Source organism: Condylostylus longicornis, unplaced genomic scaffold (genome assembly GCF_029603195.1).
Source record: "Condylostylus longicornis isolate FDR11 unplaced genomic scaffold, ASM2960319v2 ptg000084l, whole genome shotgun sequence".
Taxonomy (NCBI): domain Eukaryota; kingdom Metazoa; phylum Arthropoda; class Insecta; order Diptera; family Dolichopodidae; genus Condylostylus; species Condylostylus longicornis.
Genome location: NW_026578052.1, coordinates 5299558 through 5322462, shown reverse-complemented (window position 1 = coordinate 5322462; position 22905 = coordinate 5299558). Strand labels below are relative to the sequence as shown.

The following is a 22905-nucleotide window of genomic DNA, read 5'->3' as shown; positions in this document are numbered from 1 at the left end:
TTATTTATATGTAATTAAAATACTCACAGTTTATTAATTTTTTTTACACAAAATTTTTTTTGAATACAGTTTCTTATCTTTACTTATTTTAATATGGAATTAAAATTTTCTTTTTTAGGTCATATTGTTGAATTTTTTTGAAGTTAATTGAAAGTTGCCTATGAAGAAGACAATTGAGTGTTAAATGTCGCTTTTATAGAAGTTCTGTATTTGAGAAATGTTGTTATTTTATGGTTGAATTCAATTTCAGACACAAGAATTAAAGGATGGATTTATAACATAATAAATTTGATTTGAATTTGAAAAAAAAAATAGTTCAATTCAGTAAGCGTTATCAAATTTTTAACATCAAACAACTAACATTTTTTAACATCAAATCAAAAACAAAGTTCGTAGGAACAACAATAATTGATAATGAGAGCTTACGGCATATATTAGCCTGAAAGATGTTTACAGTAACTAATTGGGACAAAGAGTACATATATAGTTTTATTTTTAAACAAAAGAATATTTTGTTCCATATACAAGTAACTAAAAATTAATAATTATTTTTAGAGTGATTTGAACCGAATAATTACATTCAACACTAAAAAAAATATATGTATGATCTACAACTAAAGCTCAAGTACAAGTATTATGGTACATAAAGTTGGATATGAAAATGAAGTGAAGATTCAACTATTGAAATTACTTTTTGTCAATTACGTTAAACTGGAAAAATTGAACATCTCACCAGGTTTTCTGCAGGGAAATACCATGAAACCCGAGACGATTTTAGAAAAGTTGGAAAATCTCTCTGATGTTATTACATTGTTTTCAAATTTTTAAAGCAAAATTTTTATAATATTAATAGCTCTTTAATTCGTTATATAATTTATTGTTCTATTTAGTTGCCATGTTGTTTCTGACATAATATTTATGTATACATACAAAATATCTCGCAGTTATAATTAAATATGTACATATGTTTCTGATGCTGAACTCCTGTATTACAAATCTGTAGCATTTTATTTTTATCTAAATCAATTTTCTCACTAAACAAACACAATCTAAATAAAATTTCATCATTAATAAAATAGTTAATAAGTGAAAATTACTACCCCATATTCCGATTAAACATACAGACGTACATTCATTATATAATTTTATAAGTTTATAGTTAAATAAATAAAAAAACATAGATTTTTACAATTTGTTTATTAAAATTATTCTATTTTTTTTTAAGTTCGCTAAATTTATCTATTGTCACAGTATGACGTAATAAAGAAGTTAATAATATAAAACATATTATTGTATAAATACAAATTTTGACACGAAAAATTTTGGGGTACTTTAGAAAAAGGTACTTTTTTATATAAAATTTAAGTCAAAGCAATCAAACAATTAGTATTTTATTTAGTATACATGCGTATATCAATGAATTTATAAATATTCTCACTACTAAATTTTGCAAAGAATTCATTCATTTGAAATTTATAAAGAAAATGAATAATTGAGTTCAAAATTAATAAACTGAAGACATTGAACTGATATTAAAATTAATATTCGAACTTAATCAAAGATGACAATAATGACAAATAATTATAAAGTATATGTTTAATATTTTTGACTCAACTGAATTTGTAAAACAAATTCTTAAACTAATTAATTAATTTTGTTCTTACAGTACGTGCTATAATAATATACTGTTACAATAAAGTACCAAAATAATTTTGTAAATCAAAAACGAAACATGACATTTAGAATTAAATCATTTTCTTTGACATTTTTTAAATAGAAAAAAAATATTCACATAATACCTACACATGTAGGTACTCAAGTATGTACATAAATACCTATTTATCTATTTTTAGTCTATTTGAAAAGCTTCTATATCAAAAGTATAGCTTGACTTAATTAATATAATATGTAATTCCGAAAAATGTGTGATTATCAAAATAGAAAATTGTAATAATAGGTACCTAGTCTATTTTATATAATTCTAGAATAACTATAATATTGTAGGTATACCTGTCAACATAATGTATAGATATCAAAAAATTAGAATTAGGGGTGATGATAGAGGAAATAACTATAAAAACATAATAAAAAATAAAAACAAAAACAAAAGAAAGAAGAAACAAAGTAAAAATGCTACTGAACTTTACTTTTAAATTATTCGCAATTTAAACAATTCATGGTACACCAGATTGTACAAAAAATTTTTTTATTCTTTTGATTTAATTTTTTATTATTTTGATGATTTAGAATAATAAATGGATATTTTCTAAATTAATAAAATGTTTGTAGAGGGTTTAATTTAGAGAGAGCTTTAATGGATTTATTGTAGAATATTATGGGTACTTTATAGTTTTTGCAATCACTTATGGTTTTGTTTATATTCAATTCTTTTATTCCGGTTTGACATTTGTTTTTTTTTTGTGTCTCTGATCGCGATTACGATCGCTCTTTATATACAATTATTATTGACAATTTTTTTTTTTGTTTTAATTTCAAATATAGAAATCAATTTCGTAATTTAAATATAGAGTACCTTTTTTTTATTTTAATTATAATTTTATAATAATAATAAAATTTTATCTTACAATGTTTTGGAATGATTTTTACTTTTGAAATTTTTTGTTATGCTTCTGTATTTGGCGTAATATCATCGGTTAATATCCGGAATGCGTTAAATCAGTTTTTATTAAATCTTTGCTTTCTAATAATTGCTACTATGTCTAGATAATAATGATTTTTAAGATATATCATTAGTTTTAAAAGTAATTAGCCAACCATTTTATATACTAGAACATGTTTTATTCAAAATTGAAATACTTTTTATACAAAACTCAATTTTTTGACTTAGCCCGTTTTCAACTAATCGACAATATATTTTTTGTCACTCAATTTATTTACAATAATAAACAAATTATCACTCATTTTTTTTTTCTCGCAATAGTAAAATTGATCTTGACATTCAATATAATTATTGAAAAGGGAATAATAATAATACTGATGGTTGGTTGATTGTAAGTAGATAGCAGTTATGTAATTCTATAATAGTTGAATTTTATCTAAAAAATCAAATTTTGCTAAAAATATTGTTAAAAATGTGACATCATATTTTGGGATTAAAAGTTGATTAGGTGTTGGAGGAATAACTGGAGGCGTTCTATATACTTACAAATAATTTTAAGATAATCGAATTTAAGGATCTAAAAATATTTTGAATAATTTAAGATTTTGCAAAAAAAAAAATTAATAGATTATGTAACTTTTGGTTTTTTTTTTTTGACTTTGTATTGAGATTATTTTAAGTTGGTGTACTTGAAATAAAAATTCTATTTTGTAATCCGGTTATTAAACTTTGAATTTTTGTAATTAAATAATTGATTAATAGAATTGTTAAAATTTTATTTAAAAATTATTGATTCCTATTAAAAGAAAATCGTGTAGAATTATTTTTTTAATGAATAATTTAATGAAATTTTATTCTTTAAATGACTTTGAAGGAGTTTACACTAACAAAAAATTTATTAAAGAATTTTGTTTGATTTGATGAATGTTTGATATTTGTTTGATACCAAAACTAGAACGTTATCCAATTTTCATCAAACAAAATCCATTAATTACGTATATTTAGTTCTTAAGCCCCATTTTAGGAATTCGACAATTTTTATATCATTCCCAATTTATTGATATATAAAACTGAAGAGACTTTGTTACAACAAAAACTCAAGTAATATTTTTGAGTATAACACAAACTTAAACTAAATTAGAAGAGAAAATAAGAGATAATTTAATTTCATTTTACTATGATGCCATAGTACATTCGAAACGTCATGTGGTTTTGAAATTTACTACTAAAATACGTAATTTATTTTTTAAAGAATGCTTTCTCTTCAATCGAAAATACAAAAAAATGCTGTCAAGAATAAAAATAAAAACACGTGAGGTTTCTTATATATGTATATATGTATGTTTGTATGTAGATTTTATAGAATTTAAAGTGTAAAATATAGTTTGTATGGCGCGTAAATTTTTGTATTTTTTAATTTGTTTTTTAAGTTCAATTTAAAAATTCTTTTATAAAATTGTGATAAATTTATTTGTTTGTTTAAGTTCAAATGTTTTTTATAATTATTTATTTTTCTTTTTTGTTTTTTCTTTACGGGATTTAATTTAATTTTGGTAATCTTATTAGTATTGTTTAATTATAATTAGACTAATTCAATTTTAAAATTTTTTAATATTATCATAGTTTTAAAGGTGGAGGCATCTTAATCGATTAGGAATTAGTTTTTGTTTTTGTATAAAATTAATTGTTCTATTTATTTTTTCTTTTGTCATTGTTTTTATTATAAAAATGTGTAGTAAAGGAGCATTGAACTATATTAAAATGCACATGTATATAACATTAATAATATTAAAAGATTTTAGATTACAATAGGTACAATACAATTTACTAAGTACTCAATTTTGTTGTCATAATAAATTTTTCAAGTGTAATCGGAAATCCCGAATTTCTATATTAAATATATATTTTATTGTAGGTAACTGAACCAAACCATATAATTTTAGTTACAATGTCGAAGAGTACTTTTGGATTATAACAGTTAACAAGTACCTTATATTATTTATAGGAAGCATTTATTTAAAATTTTAAGTACATAATGCATTAAGTAAATATAAATAACTTGATTCGATATTTTATTAGTTTAGCTAGTATAGTAGGTACTTGATAAATATAACCTTTATCTTCTTTCTTAGAAACTTAGTTTTTAAATTTATTTAATAAATTAAATTTTCTATTGTTGTTTGCTTTTTTAAATTTTATGATATCCTAGCCATATGTACATTATTAAAAATGGTTGCCATCTTCAAATTTTATCAAATTTCATATAAAAATAGCATTGATTACATTTACAAGTAAAATATTTTAATTACAATCTTTTGATTTATTGTTATATTATCAATAATTAAAATTGAAAAGTAAATGGGAAGAATGTACGAATAAAAATGTTATATCGTAAAACGTATAATATTATATCGTATCATATTTTGATATCGTAATAAATTAATACTGAATAACCCTCAGTAATTAATAATAAAGAAATTGTATTTGTAATCAATTATAAAATCACAGTAAACTAAATATAAAAATTTGTTATTTCGCTAGTTTAAAATGTCAAATGGGAAAATAGGGAAAGTATATACGAGTTAATATCGGAGTACATAAGAATAATTTATTTTCGCATGAATTATATTAACTACTATAATCACTTTACGGTGGTTAGTACATGTTATAATGAATTTGTCACTGCACCGATGTAAAAATGTTTCATTCAAAATTCCTGTCATCTTTATTTTTTGCTCTTTCATATAGAATTAAGAATACCACTATTTACCAGTTTAATTAGTAGCAAATCTGATTTTATTTCGTTTTGATAATTTCAATAATTTAATTAATTTTTTAAGTCAAAAAACAAATTGAATTTTGCACAATTCATTTGTTAATATCGCAAAATGATTTCATATATAAATGAGTAAAAATACAAAAGCGTATTATTAAATGCAAATTAATTTATTAAAAAATAAAATTTGTAAAATTTTTTTTTAAAATAACTATATATGTATATAATTTGCAAATCATTTCGATTAAATTAAATTTTTGTTAAATTTTTAAAACTTAAATTCTATCATAAATTATTTTAAATTAATATTTTTTTTTTTTTGCAAATTATAACATTAAAAATTTATTCTAAAATTTATAAACACCCTGTATTATATACAAGTATTAACAATATACGTATATAAATATAGTACATAACCTAATTACATATGAGTAATTTGAGCTCTTTATTTTGAACTAAGTTTTAAATAGGAGAAATTATTATTTTTGCAATATTTACACATTTATTACAAAATACTTGTATTAAGCTTGTTAATTAATATTTGATATTCCCTAAATATTCCAGTTTTTAACAAATTATTCATATATGAAATTTAAAATCATAAAAGTACGTATACGCTGTAAAAAACCAATGAGATTTTGTTTTTATTATATGTGTTTCTTGTCTATGGTAAGGTACTTAAATATGTAATTTGCTAAAAGAATTCACATAAGGTACAACATACGATATACACTTATTTAACTAAATACATAATTATATGAGTAGTTTAGGGTTTAAATAATTTTTAAGCAATGTAATCTGACGTAAAACATAAAATTATAAGTCATAATATTGTCAAATTATTTTCTATAAATTTTCTAATAAATCCCACCTAGCGTATGAAATGTAAATTATTAATGTACGTAAATTTTGGAAATTAATATTAAGTAAAAACTATAATAGAACTAATTATTAAATATAATTATCTAAGAATTAATTAGAAAAATCTTAGTTTAATACTTAGTATAATAGTGCAATCAATTAAGCAAATTAAAATTTTAAATTGAACCAAACAAAATTTTTAATTATCTCAAGTTATGAAAAGTGCTGGTTTATAAAATTTTAAATTTTAATAAATTGTAAAATAAATTTAACTATATTTTTTTTTTCAAAAATATCGTAAAACCGGTATTTACCGAAAATATTTTATAATTTAAGGGCATTTAACTAAAATACACACTGATCAGCAAATCTACTTTATTTGATAAAATGTCAAGTTGACCTTAGAGTTGTATTTTGGTATGTGCTTTAAATGTAAAAAGAAATTGTGATTATGTATGTATGTAAGTATGAAATTAAAATTGCAACTCGATGTTTACAATTCAACATGTGGTTATTATTATTGTTGTTTTTTTTTCAATTTATATAGCTACTTGGAATTTTTGCGAAAGATTAGAAAATTTTTACAAAAGACAATATAGGTACTTAATCCTTTTACAAAGCAAAATGTTATTTATGTACATATATATATATATATATGATAAAACAAAGAAATTGAATCTGATTTAATATTATTAATTAAAATTAAAATTTAAGAATTATTTTATTAACATTATGGAAGAATTCTATAAGGGTCAATTATTTTTTTTCAGTCATTTATTTACCGATTATAATTTAAATAATTTTATAATTATATATGTATATATAATCATATCAATCAAAATAATCATTGTGTCACATTGATAATCAACTTCATTATCTCAATTATATAATTCAATTATAAATTTAAAAAATAACATAAATTACAATATAACAGAAAGCATATACTGTTAGAACGTTAACAGCCGGATAATCCCGATATTTTCTATTTAATATTATATTATTGAATTGAATTTAAATGAAAATTATTAATTTTTAATTTATATCAATTAAAATTAAATCGAATTTCTATACTCTTGGTGATTTTCCCCGAAAAATTCTCATACAAAATATTTAAAAACGTTTTAAAATTAATAACATAACCATGTTAGCTAGCAGAGTTACAACATAGAACATGTTTATGAATAAAATTTGAACTCGTATTTTTACGATATAAAATTTGGAACACATTTATATATATAATGTATGTGTAATTATACGCACTAGTGCAATGAAATGAAAAATTAAAATTATATAGAATTAAATTTCATTAAATAAAAAATACCTTATGAAAATTTTGTTTATAATTATCCGTCAAATAATATTCTAAACATTTTTTAGTTAAAAAGAAAAATATTAAAGATAAAAAATTTATTTTCAGATTAAAAACCACAATTAATATTGTACTCAAGTATTTTTTTTTTTGTTTCAAAATTCACCACAAAAAATAAAATTTGAAATTTTTCAAAATTGAGATTATCATAAAAATTTTTTTTCTTTTCTTATAATTAAATATAGATATTTACGTATTTATAATTTATTTTCAATTAAAATAAATAAAAATTAATATTTCTGTAATTAATTATTTTTATTTTAAAATTCACTTGTTATATTGCTCAAGTTTCTTATATACTGAAACTAAAAAACCGCGATAAAATTTTTGAATTTTTTTTGCGAAAATTTTTAAATTGCTCTCTTAATTTTTTTTTTACGTTACACTTATATGAAAAATATACAAAATTTTTAATATAGCGGTAAATTCACTTATTTTCTGCTTGACAGTTTATCGTTAACTAACGGATAATTCACAACAAAATCGTATTTAAATAATTAAAAAAAAAAAGCAAAAAAAAATAAAAACGGAAAGATAACATTTTTTGTTTTTCTATTTATGCATGTATTTGTACGTACTTAACGATCGTCAGTTTTACGATCTTGTATTTTATTTTTATCGTATATAATTGTTTTTATTTTACATACGTACATAGAAGGGTTATTTTCAATTTTCTATTTTTCAATTAAATATTTTCATTTTCTGTTTTCATTTCATTTGTTACTTGATAATTTTCAGTTTAATTTTGAAAGAAATCGATCGTAAAAAAATTGTAGCTGAAAGTAAATACATGCATACATAGGCATACATAGGTATAATTTGTTTAATGGTCATAATTTGTGGCACACAATAAATCTATGTTAATGAAATTAAAATATTTGGTATATATTTTAGGTTTTTTCTTTGTTTTGTTAAATTTTATGCTAAAAATTTTCAATAATAGGAAAGAAGCTGAATATTTTAATTTAATTATAAATATAGAGTTAAATGTAGATTTTTAGATCCTATAATATATAACGTTTGATAGGAAAATTTCTTTACATTTGCTGTTGGTATATCATATATGTACGTTATGCATGTAAATGTTATGTGTTTGTTTTTGTTTATTTCAAATATTTTGTCTAGAATATCTAAGCAAAGGAAAGTCTAGAATATAGCAATTATATAATTGAAATTATTAATTATGTATATTAAAAATAAAAAAATATTAATTATCTCATTCGTTAATTGAGCTATAGTCTAACAATTAAAATGTTTTGAAAAGACAATATTATTTTCTATTAAAGCTTAATTTACATACTTAATGTATAGTACATATTCGGTATAACGGTGTAGTATAATAGTATTTGGTATATTTATTATATAACAATCTATTATATTTATTATATAACTAGGTTTGAACGTAAGTAAAAGTACGTAGTTTTACTATATGTGCAGTACTATAAAATTAAGAAATTGTATTACCCAGGAAATTAAAAATAAATATTCAGCGAGCAATGTTTTTCCAATAAGCTCCTTCAAATTAGTAGAATATGTTTATTATTATTAAATCTTTTTATATTAATTTATGAGATTTTTTAATTTTAACAGAATTTAACAATGCAAATTCCATTAAATTACTCTGAGTTTATTTGAAATTCGCCACTTCGTATATTTGCCGCACGACTCGCATTGTAGGTTAAAATAATATATATCGATAACATTAGCTTTAGTGAATCTTCTTTAGGCTTATCAATAAAATAAGCGCCGCTACTTCGCAATATTTATTATTGAATGGCGGCTTATGTTTATATTTTTCAAATGTCAAATACTGTCATGAAATCTGACATATGAAAAATTTTTTGTCGACGGTAATTTGTGTAATCAAAACTTTTTAAATTAAGAATACTAAAATTAAAATTTATTTTTAGGATCCATTGTAATAATGGCATCTTTAATGCTTTTTAAAAGTGCTCAAATAGCAAGTAAGCCATCAATTTTAAGAAAAAATTTAGTTCAATTTATGTTATGTATGTTTTTTATTATGTAATTTACTTGAGGTTATAAGATTTCCATTGTAATATCAGCTGGCTAAATTGAATATAAAAATAAAATTTTTAATTTATATTTATTATTTTATAGAGCAACAAACTGGGGCATTAGGTATTGTATGTTTAAGGGCTTCGTATGCAACTGATGGACCTCGACCATTAAAAACAACAGATTTAGCTGCCCTTAAACGTGGTACTGGTGGACGCAGCAGTTTTAATGGTATTGTTGCCACTGTATTTGGAAACTCAGGATTTTTAGGACGTTATGTTTGCAATAAGCTTGGTAAAATAGGCACACAACTAATATTACCATACAGAGGAGATCACGGTGAAGTTATTCGATTGAAAGTTTGTGGTGATTTAGGACAAGTTCTTTTTCACTTCTTTCATCTAAATGATGAACATTCCATTAGAGAAGCTGTAAAATACTCTAATGTTGTCATTAATTTGGTGGGTCGTGATTTTGAAACCAAAAATTTTAAATTTAATGATGTGCATGTAGATGGTGCTCGCCGCATTGCCAGGTAAATTATATTGCCGGTTTTTATAAGTGAGTTTAAAAATAAAAATATTAAAATTTTAGGATATGTAAAGAAATGGGAGTCGAGCGCTTAATTCATGTTTCAGCTTTAAATGCTGATCCATATCCAACACCACATATTTTACCAAATGGCAGTGGATTTCTTAAAAGTAAATTCCATGGCGAAGAAGCAGTAAGATCTGAATTTCCTGAAGCAACTATTATTAGGCCATCCGATATGTATGGCCAAGAAGATAGGTTCTTACGTTATTATGCACATATCTGGCGTAGGCAACTCCGTGGAATGCCCTTATGGTACAAAGGAGAACGCACTATTAAACAGCCTGTTTGTGTAAGTGACGTAGCTCAGGCTATAGTCAATTGTTGCAAAGATCCAGATACTGCTGGAAAAGTTTATCAAGCTGTTGGGTAAGCTGATTTTCGAAAATTAAATAGAAGTTATTCACACAAATTTCAAATATTATTTTAAGGCCAAAACGATACCTTTTGAGCGAATTGGTAGATTGGTTCCATCGTGTAATGCGCAAAGATGAAAAATGGTGGGGCTATTTGCGCTATGATATGCGTTACGACCCAACTTTTACTCTGAAAGCTAAACTTACAGAATTAATTTGCCCTGGAAATCCAATAGGCGAATTACATATGGAACGTATTGAACGAGAATGTATTACAGATAAAGTTGAAAGAGGTGTACCCACTTTAGAAGATTTGGATGTACATTTAACAACAATGGAAAGCCAAGTACCATGGGAATTAAGACCATTTAGAGCTGCATTATATTATGACGCAGAATTAGGTGAATTTGAGGATCCCAAACCACCTAAAACTGTCGATCCACGTCTTGAAGCTTCATTATATTAGATCAATTTTATATTAAAAAAAATATATTAAAATATTATATTTTTAAATCTGAAAAATAAATAGGTTTAAAAATGTAATTTTGTTACATTAATAATCAAATCGAGTAAATAAAAGCAGAATAAACAAGATTAAGTTTCAGGAAAATACTAAACACTTTATATATTGAAATTTTATGATTTATTGTTGATTTGTTCTGAATTCCGCTTCTAATTTCGGAAGTCATTTTGTTGAACCTAATTTAGGCATCACTTGGCGGGTAAAATAATAAATAAAAGTAAGATACACTATTTAGTCCTAAATATTGCGTCTTTCAAGTGGTCAAATTTAAAGTTTATATATTTTTTATTTTTATTGGTATTTTTTACACTCGTATGAAATGAATGCGGCACACCGCACAGAAAATGTTTTTCATGAGATTTATTTTACATCATGTTGTATAAAAAAAGCAAAAAATCTATGAATCATAATATATACATATGTACATTAATAAGTACATAAAACAGAATATGAAGTCAAGAGCTTTATTCAAAAGAATATCAGTGTAAAAAGGCCGATTGATACGTCACCTTTTACAACACAATTGTTAGATTTTGAATGTTTATTTACTAAATTATGGGAATTCCATCAGTGACGAAATCTTATGAAAAGCTTTTTTAAACTTTGAAAGTAGTTTACGATGACGTCATCATTCCTCTTACAGGTAGTGGTATCATAAAACTATATAAATTGTGTTATGATCCAATTGCTGGTCAGTTTTCACTTGTCATTCAACGCTAAAGAAAAAATAAATACTTTTTTTAACTTTCTTAAAATCTGGTTATTATATTGTCTTATCTAAAGGTTAACAAATACAATATAAATAAAAAAAATGGCGTTAAAATTAGCCCCAAAGGTTAAATTAAATGATGGAAATGAAATGCCGGTTTTGGGTTTGGGAACTTGGCGTTCATATGAAAATGATGCAGAATTTTCTGTTAAATGTGCAATTGATTGTGGTTATAGACATATAGATACAGCATATGTTTATGAAAATGAAGCTGAAGTTGGTCGTGCTGTTCGAGCAAAAATTCAAGAAGGTGTTGTCAAACGTGAAGATTTATTTATTGTAACAAAATTAGCTAGCCATCATCATGATCCAAATGTAGTTGAAAAAGCTTGCCGTGAATCATTATCTAATTTACAATTGGATTATGTAGATTTATATTTGATACATTTTCCAGTTGGAATGGATTTTGATTATTTAGATACATGGAAAGCAATGGAAAAATTAGTTCCATTAGGTTTAACGAAATCGATTGGTATTTCAAATTTCAATAGCGAACAAACAAAGAGAATTGTTGAAAATTGTACCATTAAACCAGTGACAAATCAAGTTGAATGTCATCCCGGATTTAATCAACAAAAATTAATTGATTTTTCTAAAAAATATGATATAATAATAACAGCATATTGCCCATTAGCAAGGCCAAAACCTGAAATGAAATTACCATCATTTTTATTTGATGAAAAAACGGAAGCAATTGCATCAAAACATGGAAAGACTGCAACTCAAGTTGTGTTAAGATATTTAATTCAACATGGTGTTGTGCCGATTCCCAAATCAGTAAATCCACAAAGAATCAAGCAAAATTTTGATGTGTTCGATTTTGAATTGAATTCCGATGAAATGAAAGTTATGGACAGTTTTAACACAAAACACCGTACAATACCATTTTCACAACTAAGAACAGCAAAACATTTTCCATTTAACATTGAATTTTAATTAAAAGACATAGGTAACATATAGTAGCATACTTCAAATATGCATTTCTATGTATTCGATAATTTTAAAATTTAATTTGTAATAAAAATACAGTTGATCTATTTTGTATAAGGTAATATTCTTTTTACATAATGTACTTTTTACATGCAAATATGCAATTAATATATTAATTGTTTACTTAATAACGATAATTCAGTGCCTTTAATTTTTAAAATACAATAAATTGCACAAAAATAATTAAATTATATAATGTAAATAAATTCAAATAAAAGCAAAAATATCTGGTTTGATTTTTAAAGAAAAATAATATCTTATCATTTTTTCGATAAAAGTATTTTACTTTGCTTCTCCTACATAGCTTGTTTCTTTTCCAGTCTTCTTGATTACTTCTAAAAGTTCATCACCTGATATATCCGATGTTACATGAACAATTTTCTTATCTAAGTCAATATCAACATTTTGAATTTTATCTAAAAATATATACATATTTTTAAGTAATACTCTTAATTTATAAAGTACATATGAAGATTGTAGATATTTTTATGTACATAATTATGCATATAGTACACAATATTATGTATTGGGAGTTTTAGTATTTAAAATTATGGAGTATATTTGAAGTATGTAAATAGAAAATTCATATTTAGGTTTTATTTACATACCGCCTAATTTCCCAAGAACTTTTTTGACTTGATTGGAACAACCTTCGCAAGTCATTTCCACTTTAAATTCGTGTACCTACATAAATAATTTTTGATTAAACTTATTCTAAAGAATTTCAAAAAATTATTACCGGCATTTTTTATAATAATAAATTTTATTAAAAAATTAGTAAAAATTTAATTGTTTCGATTTTTTAGATTACTTTAACAAAAAAAGGTTTGGCACTTTTCAAAATTGAAGTGATGTGACATTTTTTGATATAAGAGAAGCCTTGTGTTGTATTTATCTTGACATTAATGCTTTTGATAGATGAAAAGCTTAATATTATGTTTACAATTTATTAAAAAATATTAAACGATTTTGGCGCTTTTAACGACAGATATGCATACTATTAAAATGGTATAGAATATTTTGCTTTATATTTTATTTTATAATATGACATGATATAGACTTACCGTCGATATCTAAAGCGTGTAGTAATAATACTCGAAATAAGCAGCGTACTTATTCTAATATATTCAATTTTAGTATATTTGTCAAATTAATTTAAAGATCATAAATATTTTAAATATCAAAAAGTTTTATCGTTGTAATTAATAATAACAAAATAATGTTAATAAAATATGCAAATATTTTAATAGCTTAATTATAATAATAGGAATATAATAATCTGTTTACATTAGTACACAAAATAAAGGCAAAAATATAAATGATTTTATTTACTACATACATTATGTATGTAGTAAATAAAAATTATGTATGTAGTATAACGTAAACATGCATACATATGTATTGTATATTTTTATTTAAATAATATATGTTATCAATAAAATAAGCAATACGACTTAGAATTTGATTTCAATGTAATATAAGCATTAAATGTAAAATAATATGAGTGATTTCCGTAAAATATAAAACAATTCCAATTTCCTCCAAAAATATCCTGCATACAATGAATGATTTCTTTGGGTTGCTTATTATTTGTACATAACCTTAAAGCTATATTCTCCATCATTTTTGTTATATTTTTATTCTTTTTAAGTTCTGTATAGTTTTTAATTAAAAATTGCTTTTCAATATTCTGAAATATATTAATAAAAAAAAATTTTGTATGTATTTAACATATATAATATGTTAAGTACTTTAAATGAAAACTACTTATGTATATAAAGTATAATGAAGTATGGGCAAGGTGGTAGACTTACGTTATAGAATGCTTCGTTGAATTTATTTGGGATGCTGATAGCTTTAATAAAAAAGAAATAAATTTAATATTAATTAAATTTAATAACAGAATATTTTATTCATAATTATTTTTTATAAATTAAGACATTTTTCAAATAGTACTGCATTAGCGATATTTTTTTTTCAATTAGAATCACTGATAATAAATTTTTAATAGTGCAAGTTATTAAATAAATATTATTAATTATTTTAGAATTTTTTTTGGAAAAACTAATAAGTGACATGACACCACTAATAAAAATGATAACTAATAAGTGACATGACAACACTCTATAGTTAGATTGTACGAACTATTTGAGCGGTCAAGTCAATTGAAGATATTCAAATTTTTTTACTAATATTATGTAGGTGTAATTTAAGTACTACTCGTATAAAGCAAAAATTAGTGATTATGTGTAAATTGATTATAAGTAGCCGGTTTAAGCTTTTTCCATTGTATTTAATTTCCGAATTGAAATATCAGAAAAATCATGGACCAGAAAAAAATATTTTAAGAATCATAATGATAACAAGGAATTAAAAAAAAGGAATCACCTGGAACAAATATAACAAAATCATATCCATGAATGTTCACGTTCATAAAATGTTTTGGTTTTGGGTTAATGTCATATAAGCATAAATCGTTCCCACAAAAAACCTTGAATAAAATAATTTTTTAAATTTTGGTAAAATTTAAATTTCGTAAAAAAAAATTTTTTTTTGTTGAAAAATAGTGCAATTCACCTGCCACTTCTCTTTTTCAAATCCGAACTCTTTATTAATAGCTTGAAATAATTTTTCTGTATTTTGTATTTCATCTTTGGCTGCATTGAGAAAATGTCCAGCTATTATTATAATTTTTCGCTGAATATTTAAATTTGGCATTTCCGTACATTTTGATATTTCATAAGATTTTGGTAATAAAACATGGTAATCCTATATAAAAATTGAAATACATATAATTAAATATTAAATGTACAATATGTATGTACGTATTTTAAGGAAACTGATTCAGATCACGTCTTGACTTTGAAAGAAAATATTATTGATATTCTAATGAAGTCAAGTATTGGAAATTTATTATATTTAACTCAAAAATTATATAAAATAAAGCAAATAGATTTAAACTTACTTCAAATAATTTAACTGAATTCTCTCCTTCTTTTAAAATCGGATCATTTTCTAATGGATCACATTTTACATCATCACCATAAAGTAATGTTGCACTTAAAATTACTCCAACTATATATAATGAAACAAAATTATAAAAGAAAAAAACAAATAAAATCAAATATAAATAAAATTACAAGCTGGTAAAGCACCAGAACATGTTAAAGCAAATATTGAAGCAGCTGTTATTCCAGCAGTTCCAATTAAATTAAACCAATTACTATGACGTTTTGCATTCATGTCATCTAATTTCTTTTCTGTATCGATATGAACCCATTCAATTAATATTTCATCGTTTTCTGTATCATATTCATAATGAAAATCTTTTGGAAAAGCGATTTTTCCAGGTAGCATATGATTATTTTCAATAAAATCTTGTACATCTATCAAAAAAATGAATTAAAATAATAAAATTGAGTACATTTTGTAATTTATAAAAGTTTTTACCATTGTATACTTGTCCTGTTAAATCAAAAAATTTAAATTCTTTGATTTTATCAGCTTTTCTAACACAAAATATCGGTAATAAATATATTTTATCAAAAATCTGGTCATCTTCACTATAAACTTGCAATAATACAGGATATATAATCATATACGGTGTTATTCCTCCATATTCAGTAACTTCATTGAAAATTTCCTGTGAATATAAAATTAGGAGTACGAAAGTTATTCTAATTCTAAAAATTTATATTAAGCTGATCTAGATTTATATGAATATATTTTAATTTGGGTCTATAATAAATTTTAAAATAAAAATTTTATAGTTTAGAATTTATACCGGTTCAAGTGTGCAATAAAATTTTGCATTTTTATCGTATAACTTCCAAGTATTTCCATATTGTTTCATATGAGCCAAAGAAATTTTCTTTGCTAAATTAAGAAATGCTTCGTGATTACTTTGCATTTTTTCAAATTTCAAATAAAATGTGGATATTTTGTTTTAAAAATTTATTTAAGATCGTCACCATAAGATGAAATACCGTATTAATGCGATCTTCAATGAAATCTTTGCAACTATATTTTGTATTTTTGAAGTATGAGCGAGCTAAATTAATTTTTTTTATTGTTATCATCTTTAAAATCTATTATTTGTTTGCTTTTAATATCTGTATGTATATATAGGGAGCGCTGTTAATTAATGTCACTTGTCATAAAGCAATTTCACTCTTTATACATACAATTTATTTGTATGTATATGAGTTAAAAGAAAATTGGATCAACAATATGTAATATCAAATAGTAGAATTAACAAGCTTATGCTGCCATTTATAGTACGCTCGGCAATTTAAATATTTTACAAAATATAGAGATGGTTCTGAGTATATTTATTAGATACTGGTAGAAATACTTATTTGTGTATTTTCTTAATACAAAACTACAAAATTTTAAAAATTTCAAGTAATGGAAGATTTCTGAATTTTTTCGGAGTTATTATAGTAAAAAAATTTTTCGGAATGTTTCCGAAAATTAGAATAATTCCGAGAATTAGAATAAGAATAATATTTTCTTTTTCGGAATGTTTCCGAAAATTTTCGGAGTAATTATATATTTTAAAAGTTGATAAGTTTATATTCATATTGTCGAATAATTTATGTTTACAGTCTTTACTTAGCAACTTATTTAATTTTTGTGATATTCAATAACTAATTTGTTTAACATATTGTTATACAATTTTCTATATAATTTAAAATTTCATAAAATATAAGTAAGTAAATTTTAAAGTTTAACCTAGCTTAACCTTTTTTTTTTAGTTCAAGCTTTTATGGCTTTACTTCTTCTTGTATTTCTAGATAGGCGCTAATTTTACTTTTCTCTATTTATACATATTTATACAAATTGTTAGCTTAATTGAATTAAATTGTTTAAATAAGATAAATTTAACAAAAAATTAGTTTGTTTTTTATTTTTTTGCTTTAAATTTTGTTTATAATATTAATTTGGGAATCTCTTCAATTTTCGTTGGTTGTGTTAAAAAAGTAATGTCGCGTTTCGTTATTAATTAAAAAAAAATCTAAAAGTACAAAGAAATTGTGAAAGGAAAATTATGGTTGATTACGCCTAACAGAAAACTATATGTTAGTCACATATCAAATGTTATATCGCGTCTAAGAAGATTTGTTAAAGTGTTTTTAATACTATCATCAACTATGTTATGGCCTGACCCAAAAAATTGACAAATGTTTAGGATATTTAATTGGTATAGGTAAAAAAACAACATAAAAGAAAGAGGGTTGAAATCTTGAAAGCTTGATGAAGTCATTGAAAAAAGAAATCTGGTGTGTTTAGCACCAATTACAAAATGTATTTTCTGGTTTGACGGATTTATTGCACATCATTATGAAAATATCCCAATGAACATTTGAAAGCTTAGTTATATAGTTATATACTTATAAGAAAAATTGAAATTAGAAGCTGTTAGAAGGGAAGGGAAAAATGGAAATTTGGCTAGCTTTATTTTATCTGAATTCTTTGAAAAATTCTTCAGTTAATTCCGGTGGCATACACAACGCAAAGGCGTTCTTAAAGGTGTAGCAAGCTTATTCAAGTTGCCTGTAAACTCTGGCAAATTCGCAGATTTTTATTCAATTATTTTTAATCACAAACGGTTTTTATATTGTATGACTTCAAAATTTACATACATACATACATGCATTATAAAGAGTGGCTACACTTATTTATTATAAAAAAATATATGTATATTTTATAATATATTTGGTACCTCAATAATAACCCATCAGTATATTGATTACGTTCATTGAATCAATAAACCATAAAGTGTTTGTTCATAATCGAAATATTGCACTCTTGCGATATTATCGTATACGATCGGAGTATATAAGTACAGTTAGTTTCAATTCAATTCGTAAAAGGGGACAAAAGTGCATACATATATGTACATACCTGTAATATTAAAGTGCATATATGCATACACTTATGTAAACGTATACTGTTATTTATTGTAGTTGATGGTATTAGCAATGCTTAAAGTCTTTTACAATCTTTTTCATTCATTTCCTTTTGTATTGTGTTGTCATGTTGAATTTGGTTTCCTTGAGAAAATTTCATATTCTATGAAGAAAGAAAAAGAAAAAAAAAATTTTTTTTTACAGTTATATTATTATTAATTCATATTTTCTTTTTATTTAGATTCATTCTGTAATCCGTAAGAATCCTAAAATAAAGAATATGAATGAAAAACAGAAGGAAGTAGAAGAACACTAAAACTGCTTCTTGTGTAACTATGTATTTAGTGTATACAATAGGGGCTTGTGTTCTTTTATTTGCACAGGTATAGGAAGAAAAGAAAAAAAATAAAAATAAAATGATTTTTTTTTTAACTTCTTTAAAGCACCTTTACAAAGGTCCTTGACTTATGTATGTAACTGTATAAGATATACATACTTCGTCTTGTAATTTTAAAATGATTTAATTTTGCTCGGTATTTAATACAGCATTATGTGGAAGGGTTAAAAATTTCAATGAGTAGGTACGGTTTTCAGCATTATTACTTATTGCACTGTGTAGGATATGGAAAGTATTATCGGTTGCACGGAATTTCAAATAAAAAATTCTCAATGGAAATTTATTCTTTTTTTCTAATTTTTAAGACTAAAATAGGTGTGTATGCATATTTATTGTAATTACTATTATCGAGACCCATATTTCTGATAAATCCGAGCAACCTTTCCGGGGAAATATCCCAAAACGACATACCCACTCAAGCTGTACTTTCTTTTATGTATCAACGCTTCACGTTAATTAAGATGCATAGCGGTGTCTCCTTCGGTTTCCCACCGACCCTGCAAGACCCTTCAGTTCCGAAGCTCAATTTGTTTAGGTTTTTCTTCCCGTCAGCAAATCCGCGAGAAGTCTCACACGACTCCTCGTATTATTACGATCGCACCAAAGCGATTCTGATTGTAATTGTCCAAAAGCCCCTTTTTATTACCGAAGCACTATGGACGCGCCCTCCATAGTTCCAACATTTTTTCCTCCACTTCGCTTCTTAGCACCACATGGATTTTGTTTAGTCTAGTACCGCAAAAGGGCTCCGTCCTTATTCGATTATGACTTATTAAAATAATTCGTTTAAAACTCTATTGAAATCATTCTGCTCTATTTACTCGTAAAACCAATAATGAAACAATTAGATTAAATTGGGAAAAATAAAAAAAAACGAACTTGTTTTTGGTTTAACGCGTGTTCTTATATAAGGTTTTTCTTTATTAAAATAGTAAGAATTCAGAAATTTAATCGGGAATCTTATGAAATGCTCGGTCTTTTTATTTCTCCTATATTTTGAATTTGGTACTCAGTAAAAAAAAACGCTTGTGTAGGAATAGGAAAATGTAATAAAAATACATTTACTTTCTCTTTTTCGCTTTTGCTCTTGTAAAATATTTATAAATTTTTTGTCACATTTCTTGTAAAATTGGAATATTTATAAACTTAAAAAATACAATAATTGTTCTTTTAAGGTAAAATTGAAAAAATAAGGTACAGAAGAAAAAGTGGTAACTAGAAAAAAGGACAGTTTAAAATTTTTTTATGTAAAAGGTTAAGTTGAGAAAAGATAGCACAGTTCAGGTAGCTGTGAAATGATTATTTGAATAATTAAGGAAAATAACGTAATCTTTGAGTTCGGTAATATCGTACACGATTTTTAAATTCTATTGAGAAAATTGTTACGATAAAGCTCTATTTAGCAATGTTTAACAATGTTTTAATACGGAAACACAAGGAAAGTTAGAAAGTTAAAATAAAAATTTTCTTATTCCTAATACAAGAAGGTAAAGTTTGAGGTTAAAATAACACTATTCAATTTCTAGATATTTATTTCATCGTTTTTAAAAAATTATTTTAACAAATATTTTGTTATTAAATTTTAATGTTTTATTTTACAACCAGCAACTTCTGGCCAATCACAAACTAGAAGAACTGGATTAAATTCTAAAATTCCTGGACAATGCTTGACTGCACCTCTACCGTTATCGCAATGAACGAATTTTTGACAATCATCTGGATGCGGATAAAGGGTACCATGCGGAACATTACTGCAATCAATACCTGGTGGTAATGGTTCAGGAGTCGTTGATGGTGTTGACCCGGTAGGATTTATTGTACTTTCAGTTGTAGAATCAGTTGTAGACTCGGTTGAACTTTCAGTTGAACTTTCAGTTGAAGATTCAGTTGAACTTTCAGTTGTAGATTGAGTTGTACTTTCGGTTGTAGTTTCTGCATTAGGATCACATTTTGCAACTATTGGCCAATCGCATCTATCAATTTTAACACCAAAATGTTCACCTAATGGACAATTCATTGGATAAGCTAAACCATATGAGCATTTATAAAATTTTGTGCAATCATTTGGATATGGTAAATGTTTTGGTCGTTGTGGATCATCAATTTCTGGGCAATCTTTATGTTTAATACCACCTTCTTTTACTTCTTTTATTTGTTGAAATTTCATTAGAAATTTTTGTGGTATACAATTGGCTACACTTGGCCAATCACAAATTTTTGCTTTATCATTCCAATGTAAACCAGCTGGACATTCTAGCGGATAAGCTAAACCATTAGAACACTTATAGAATTTTTTACAATCTTTTGGATATGATAATAAAGTTGGATTTATTGGATCATCATTTAATGGACAATTAGGATGACGTATTGGAGCTTCAGCTGCGCTAGCAACCTATAGAAAATTTTTTAAAGTAAAACTATGTTGTTAAAACTTCATTTGTGTTATGATTTTACTTACATTAGCAATAACCAAAGTAGCTAAAAATCCAATGATAAAAGCTTTAAAATACAAAATTTAAATTAATGTAAATAATCTCTTAATATGAAACAAGAAAAAAAAAATTCAAGCTTGTAAGTACCTCGCATTGTGAAAATAATATTAATCCAAATTGACTTTGCGTTTGTTATGGCGTTCGTAGTTACAAAATAAGTAATAAGGTTCGTAATTTTAAACTACTTTTTATAGTTTAATTTTTAAAGTGATAAGGTGTTTAAATGTAAATAAAATATTATTTTAATTATTTTGTACATAAGTGGCTCTTATAATCGGTATTTGTAAATAATACTTAAAATGTAAAAATGATAGCCAATAAGTGGACATTCATTGATTTATTTATCACACTTTAACAAGAAAAATTGTTGCAATTTCGATTACATTACACATTCCTACATGTTTTATGCATATTCGATAAAAAATGATGTGATCAGCACATAACCGACATCAATTTATATTGCCTAGTTAAGTGAAAGTGTTACAGAATATTATAAAAATGCCTGTTAAATACTTCTTCACAATTTTAAGGACACTAATAAGCTTTTTCTAGTTCACATAACTAGAAAAATATGAATTTGAATTTTAAAAGAGCTCATTTTGTGCCGCTCAAATTATACGAAAAGTTCGTCTGTAACATCTGGTAACAACCAGAACTCAAATATTAGATTTCAACAAATTCCTTCATAAATTCCTTCTGTAAATATGGTAAAACATGTGAAATCGGCACCAGATCAGTTTCCGGGCCCTGATCTTTTAAAAAAATTTAAAGATTCCTTGTTTTAATACCTCCAACTTAAATATTGAATTTAATCAATAAAATCGATTATTTTTCTTTATATACGCAAAACTGTATATTTGGCCGGTAGTAAACGCCCAGTTGCTCAAACATGATTTCTTCTAAAAGTTAGGTGGTATCTATCTTATTGTATACACAATGCGGTCAGTAAAAATTAACCTACAAATTTAAATGCGATTGAAAATTTGACATTTATTTTCTATTCACAAAATTTTAAGTTATCTATCGGAATAAATATTTATTACTACTGGTGTCAATTATTCTTTTATATTTAGTGGTGACTGTTTCGAATCGCTATTGTTTTGCGTTTGGTGTGTTTTATTCTTATAAAAAGAACGAAGCTATTAAAATTATTCGGGATTTACATATTTTATGTAATTTTAATTTAAACTAGAATTATATTGATTATTTAATTTTTTTTCGTTTTGAGTA

The 22905-nt window shown here is 24.3% G+C and overlaps 6 protein-coding genes across 6 annotated transcripts in view; 2 read left to right on the top strand and 4 right to left on the bottom strand.

Annotated features, from left to right (window-relative positions):
• LOC129613593 (uncharacterized) overlaps positions 1-7705 on the bottom strand; it is a 28989-nt gene extending 21284 nt beyond the window's left edge. The window contains exon 1 of the mRNA XM_055527724.1: positions 7579-7705. The gene's annotated coding sequence lies outside the window, so the exon portion shown is untranslated. The remainder of the gene's footprint in view (positions 1-7578) is intronic.
• Positions 7706-9396: 1691 nt separating this feature from the next.
• LOC129613508 (NADH dehydrogenase [ubiquinone] 1 alpha subcomplex subunit 9, mitochondrial) lies at positions 9397-11135 on the top strand. Its single transcript, XM_055527615.1, has 5 exons — positions 9397-9476; positions 9537-9590; positions 9748-10180; positions 10240-10605; positions 10668-11135. Exons 2-5 carry the CDS (start codon positions 9551-9553, stop codon positions 11056-11058), a joined length of 1230 nt encoding a protein of 409 aa, XP_055383590.1. The 5' UTR covers positions 9397-9476; positions 9537-9550; the 3' UTR covers positions 11059-11135.
• Positions 11136-11815: 680 nt separating this feature from the next.
• LOC129613501 (aldo-keto reductase family 1 member B1-like) lies at positions 11816-12944 on the top strand. The gene has a single exon (XM_055527605.1). It carries the CDS (start codon positions 11927-11929, stop codon positions 12818-12820), a length of 894 nt encoding a protein of 297 aa, XP_055383580.1. The 5' UTR covers positions 11816-11926; the 3' UTR covers positions 12821-12944.
• An 11-nt stretch (positions 12945-12955) lies between these two features.
• Positions 12956-13564, bottom strand: LOC129613503 (copper transport protein ATOX1). The gene is given in 2 exon segments (XM_055527606.1): positions 12956-13290; positions 13483-13564. Coding segments are annotated over 2 exon segments (216 nt in total). The 3' UTR covers positions 12956-13156.
• Positions 13565-14243: 679 nt separating this feature from the next.
• Positions 14244-16886, bottom strand: LOC129613565 (uncharacterized). The gene is made up of 8 exons (XM_055527685.1): positions 16659-16886; positions 16325-16517; positions 16015-16260; positions 15840-15949; positions 15452-15643; positions 15263-15365; positions 14689-14729; positions 14244-14564 (listed from the first exon to the last, which is right to left on the bottom strand). Exons 1-8 carry the CDS (start codon positions 16782-16784, stop codon positions 14307-14309), a joined length of 1269 nt encoding a protein of 422 aa, XP_055383660.1. The 5' UTR covers positions 16785-16886; the 3' UTR covers positions 14244-14306.
• Positions 16887-20697: 3811 nt separating this feature from the next.
• LOC129613542 (chondroitin proteoglycan-2-like) lies at positions 20698-21880 on the bottom strand. The gene is made up of 3 exons (XM_055527652.1): positions 21763-21880; positions 21642-21682; positions 20698-21575 (listed from the first exon to the last, which is right to left on the bottom strand). The coding sequence occupies exons 1-3, from the start codon at positions 21767-21769 to the stop codon at positions 20766-20768; spliced, it is 858 nt and encodes a 285-aa protein (XP_055383627.1). The 5' UTR covers positions 21770-21880; the 3' UTR covers positions 20698-20765.
• Between the last annotated feature and the right edge of the window lie 1025 nt (positions 21881-22905).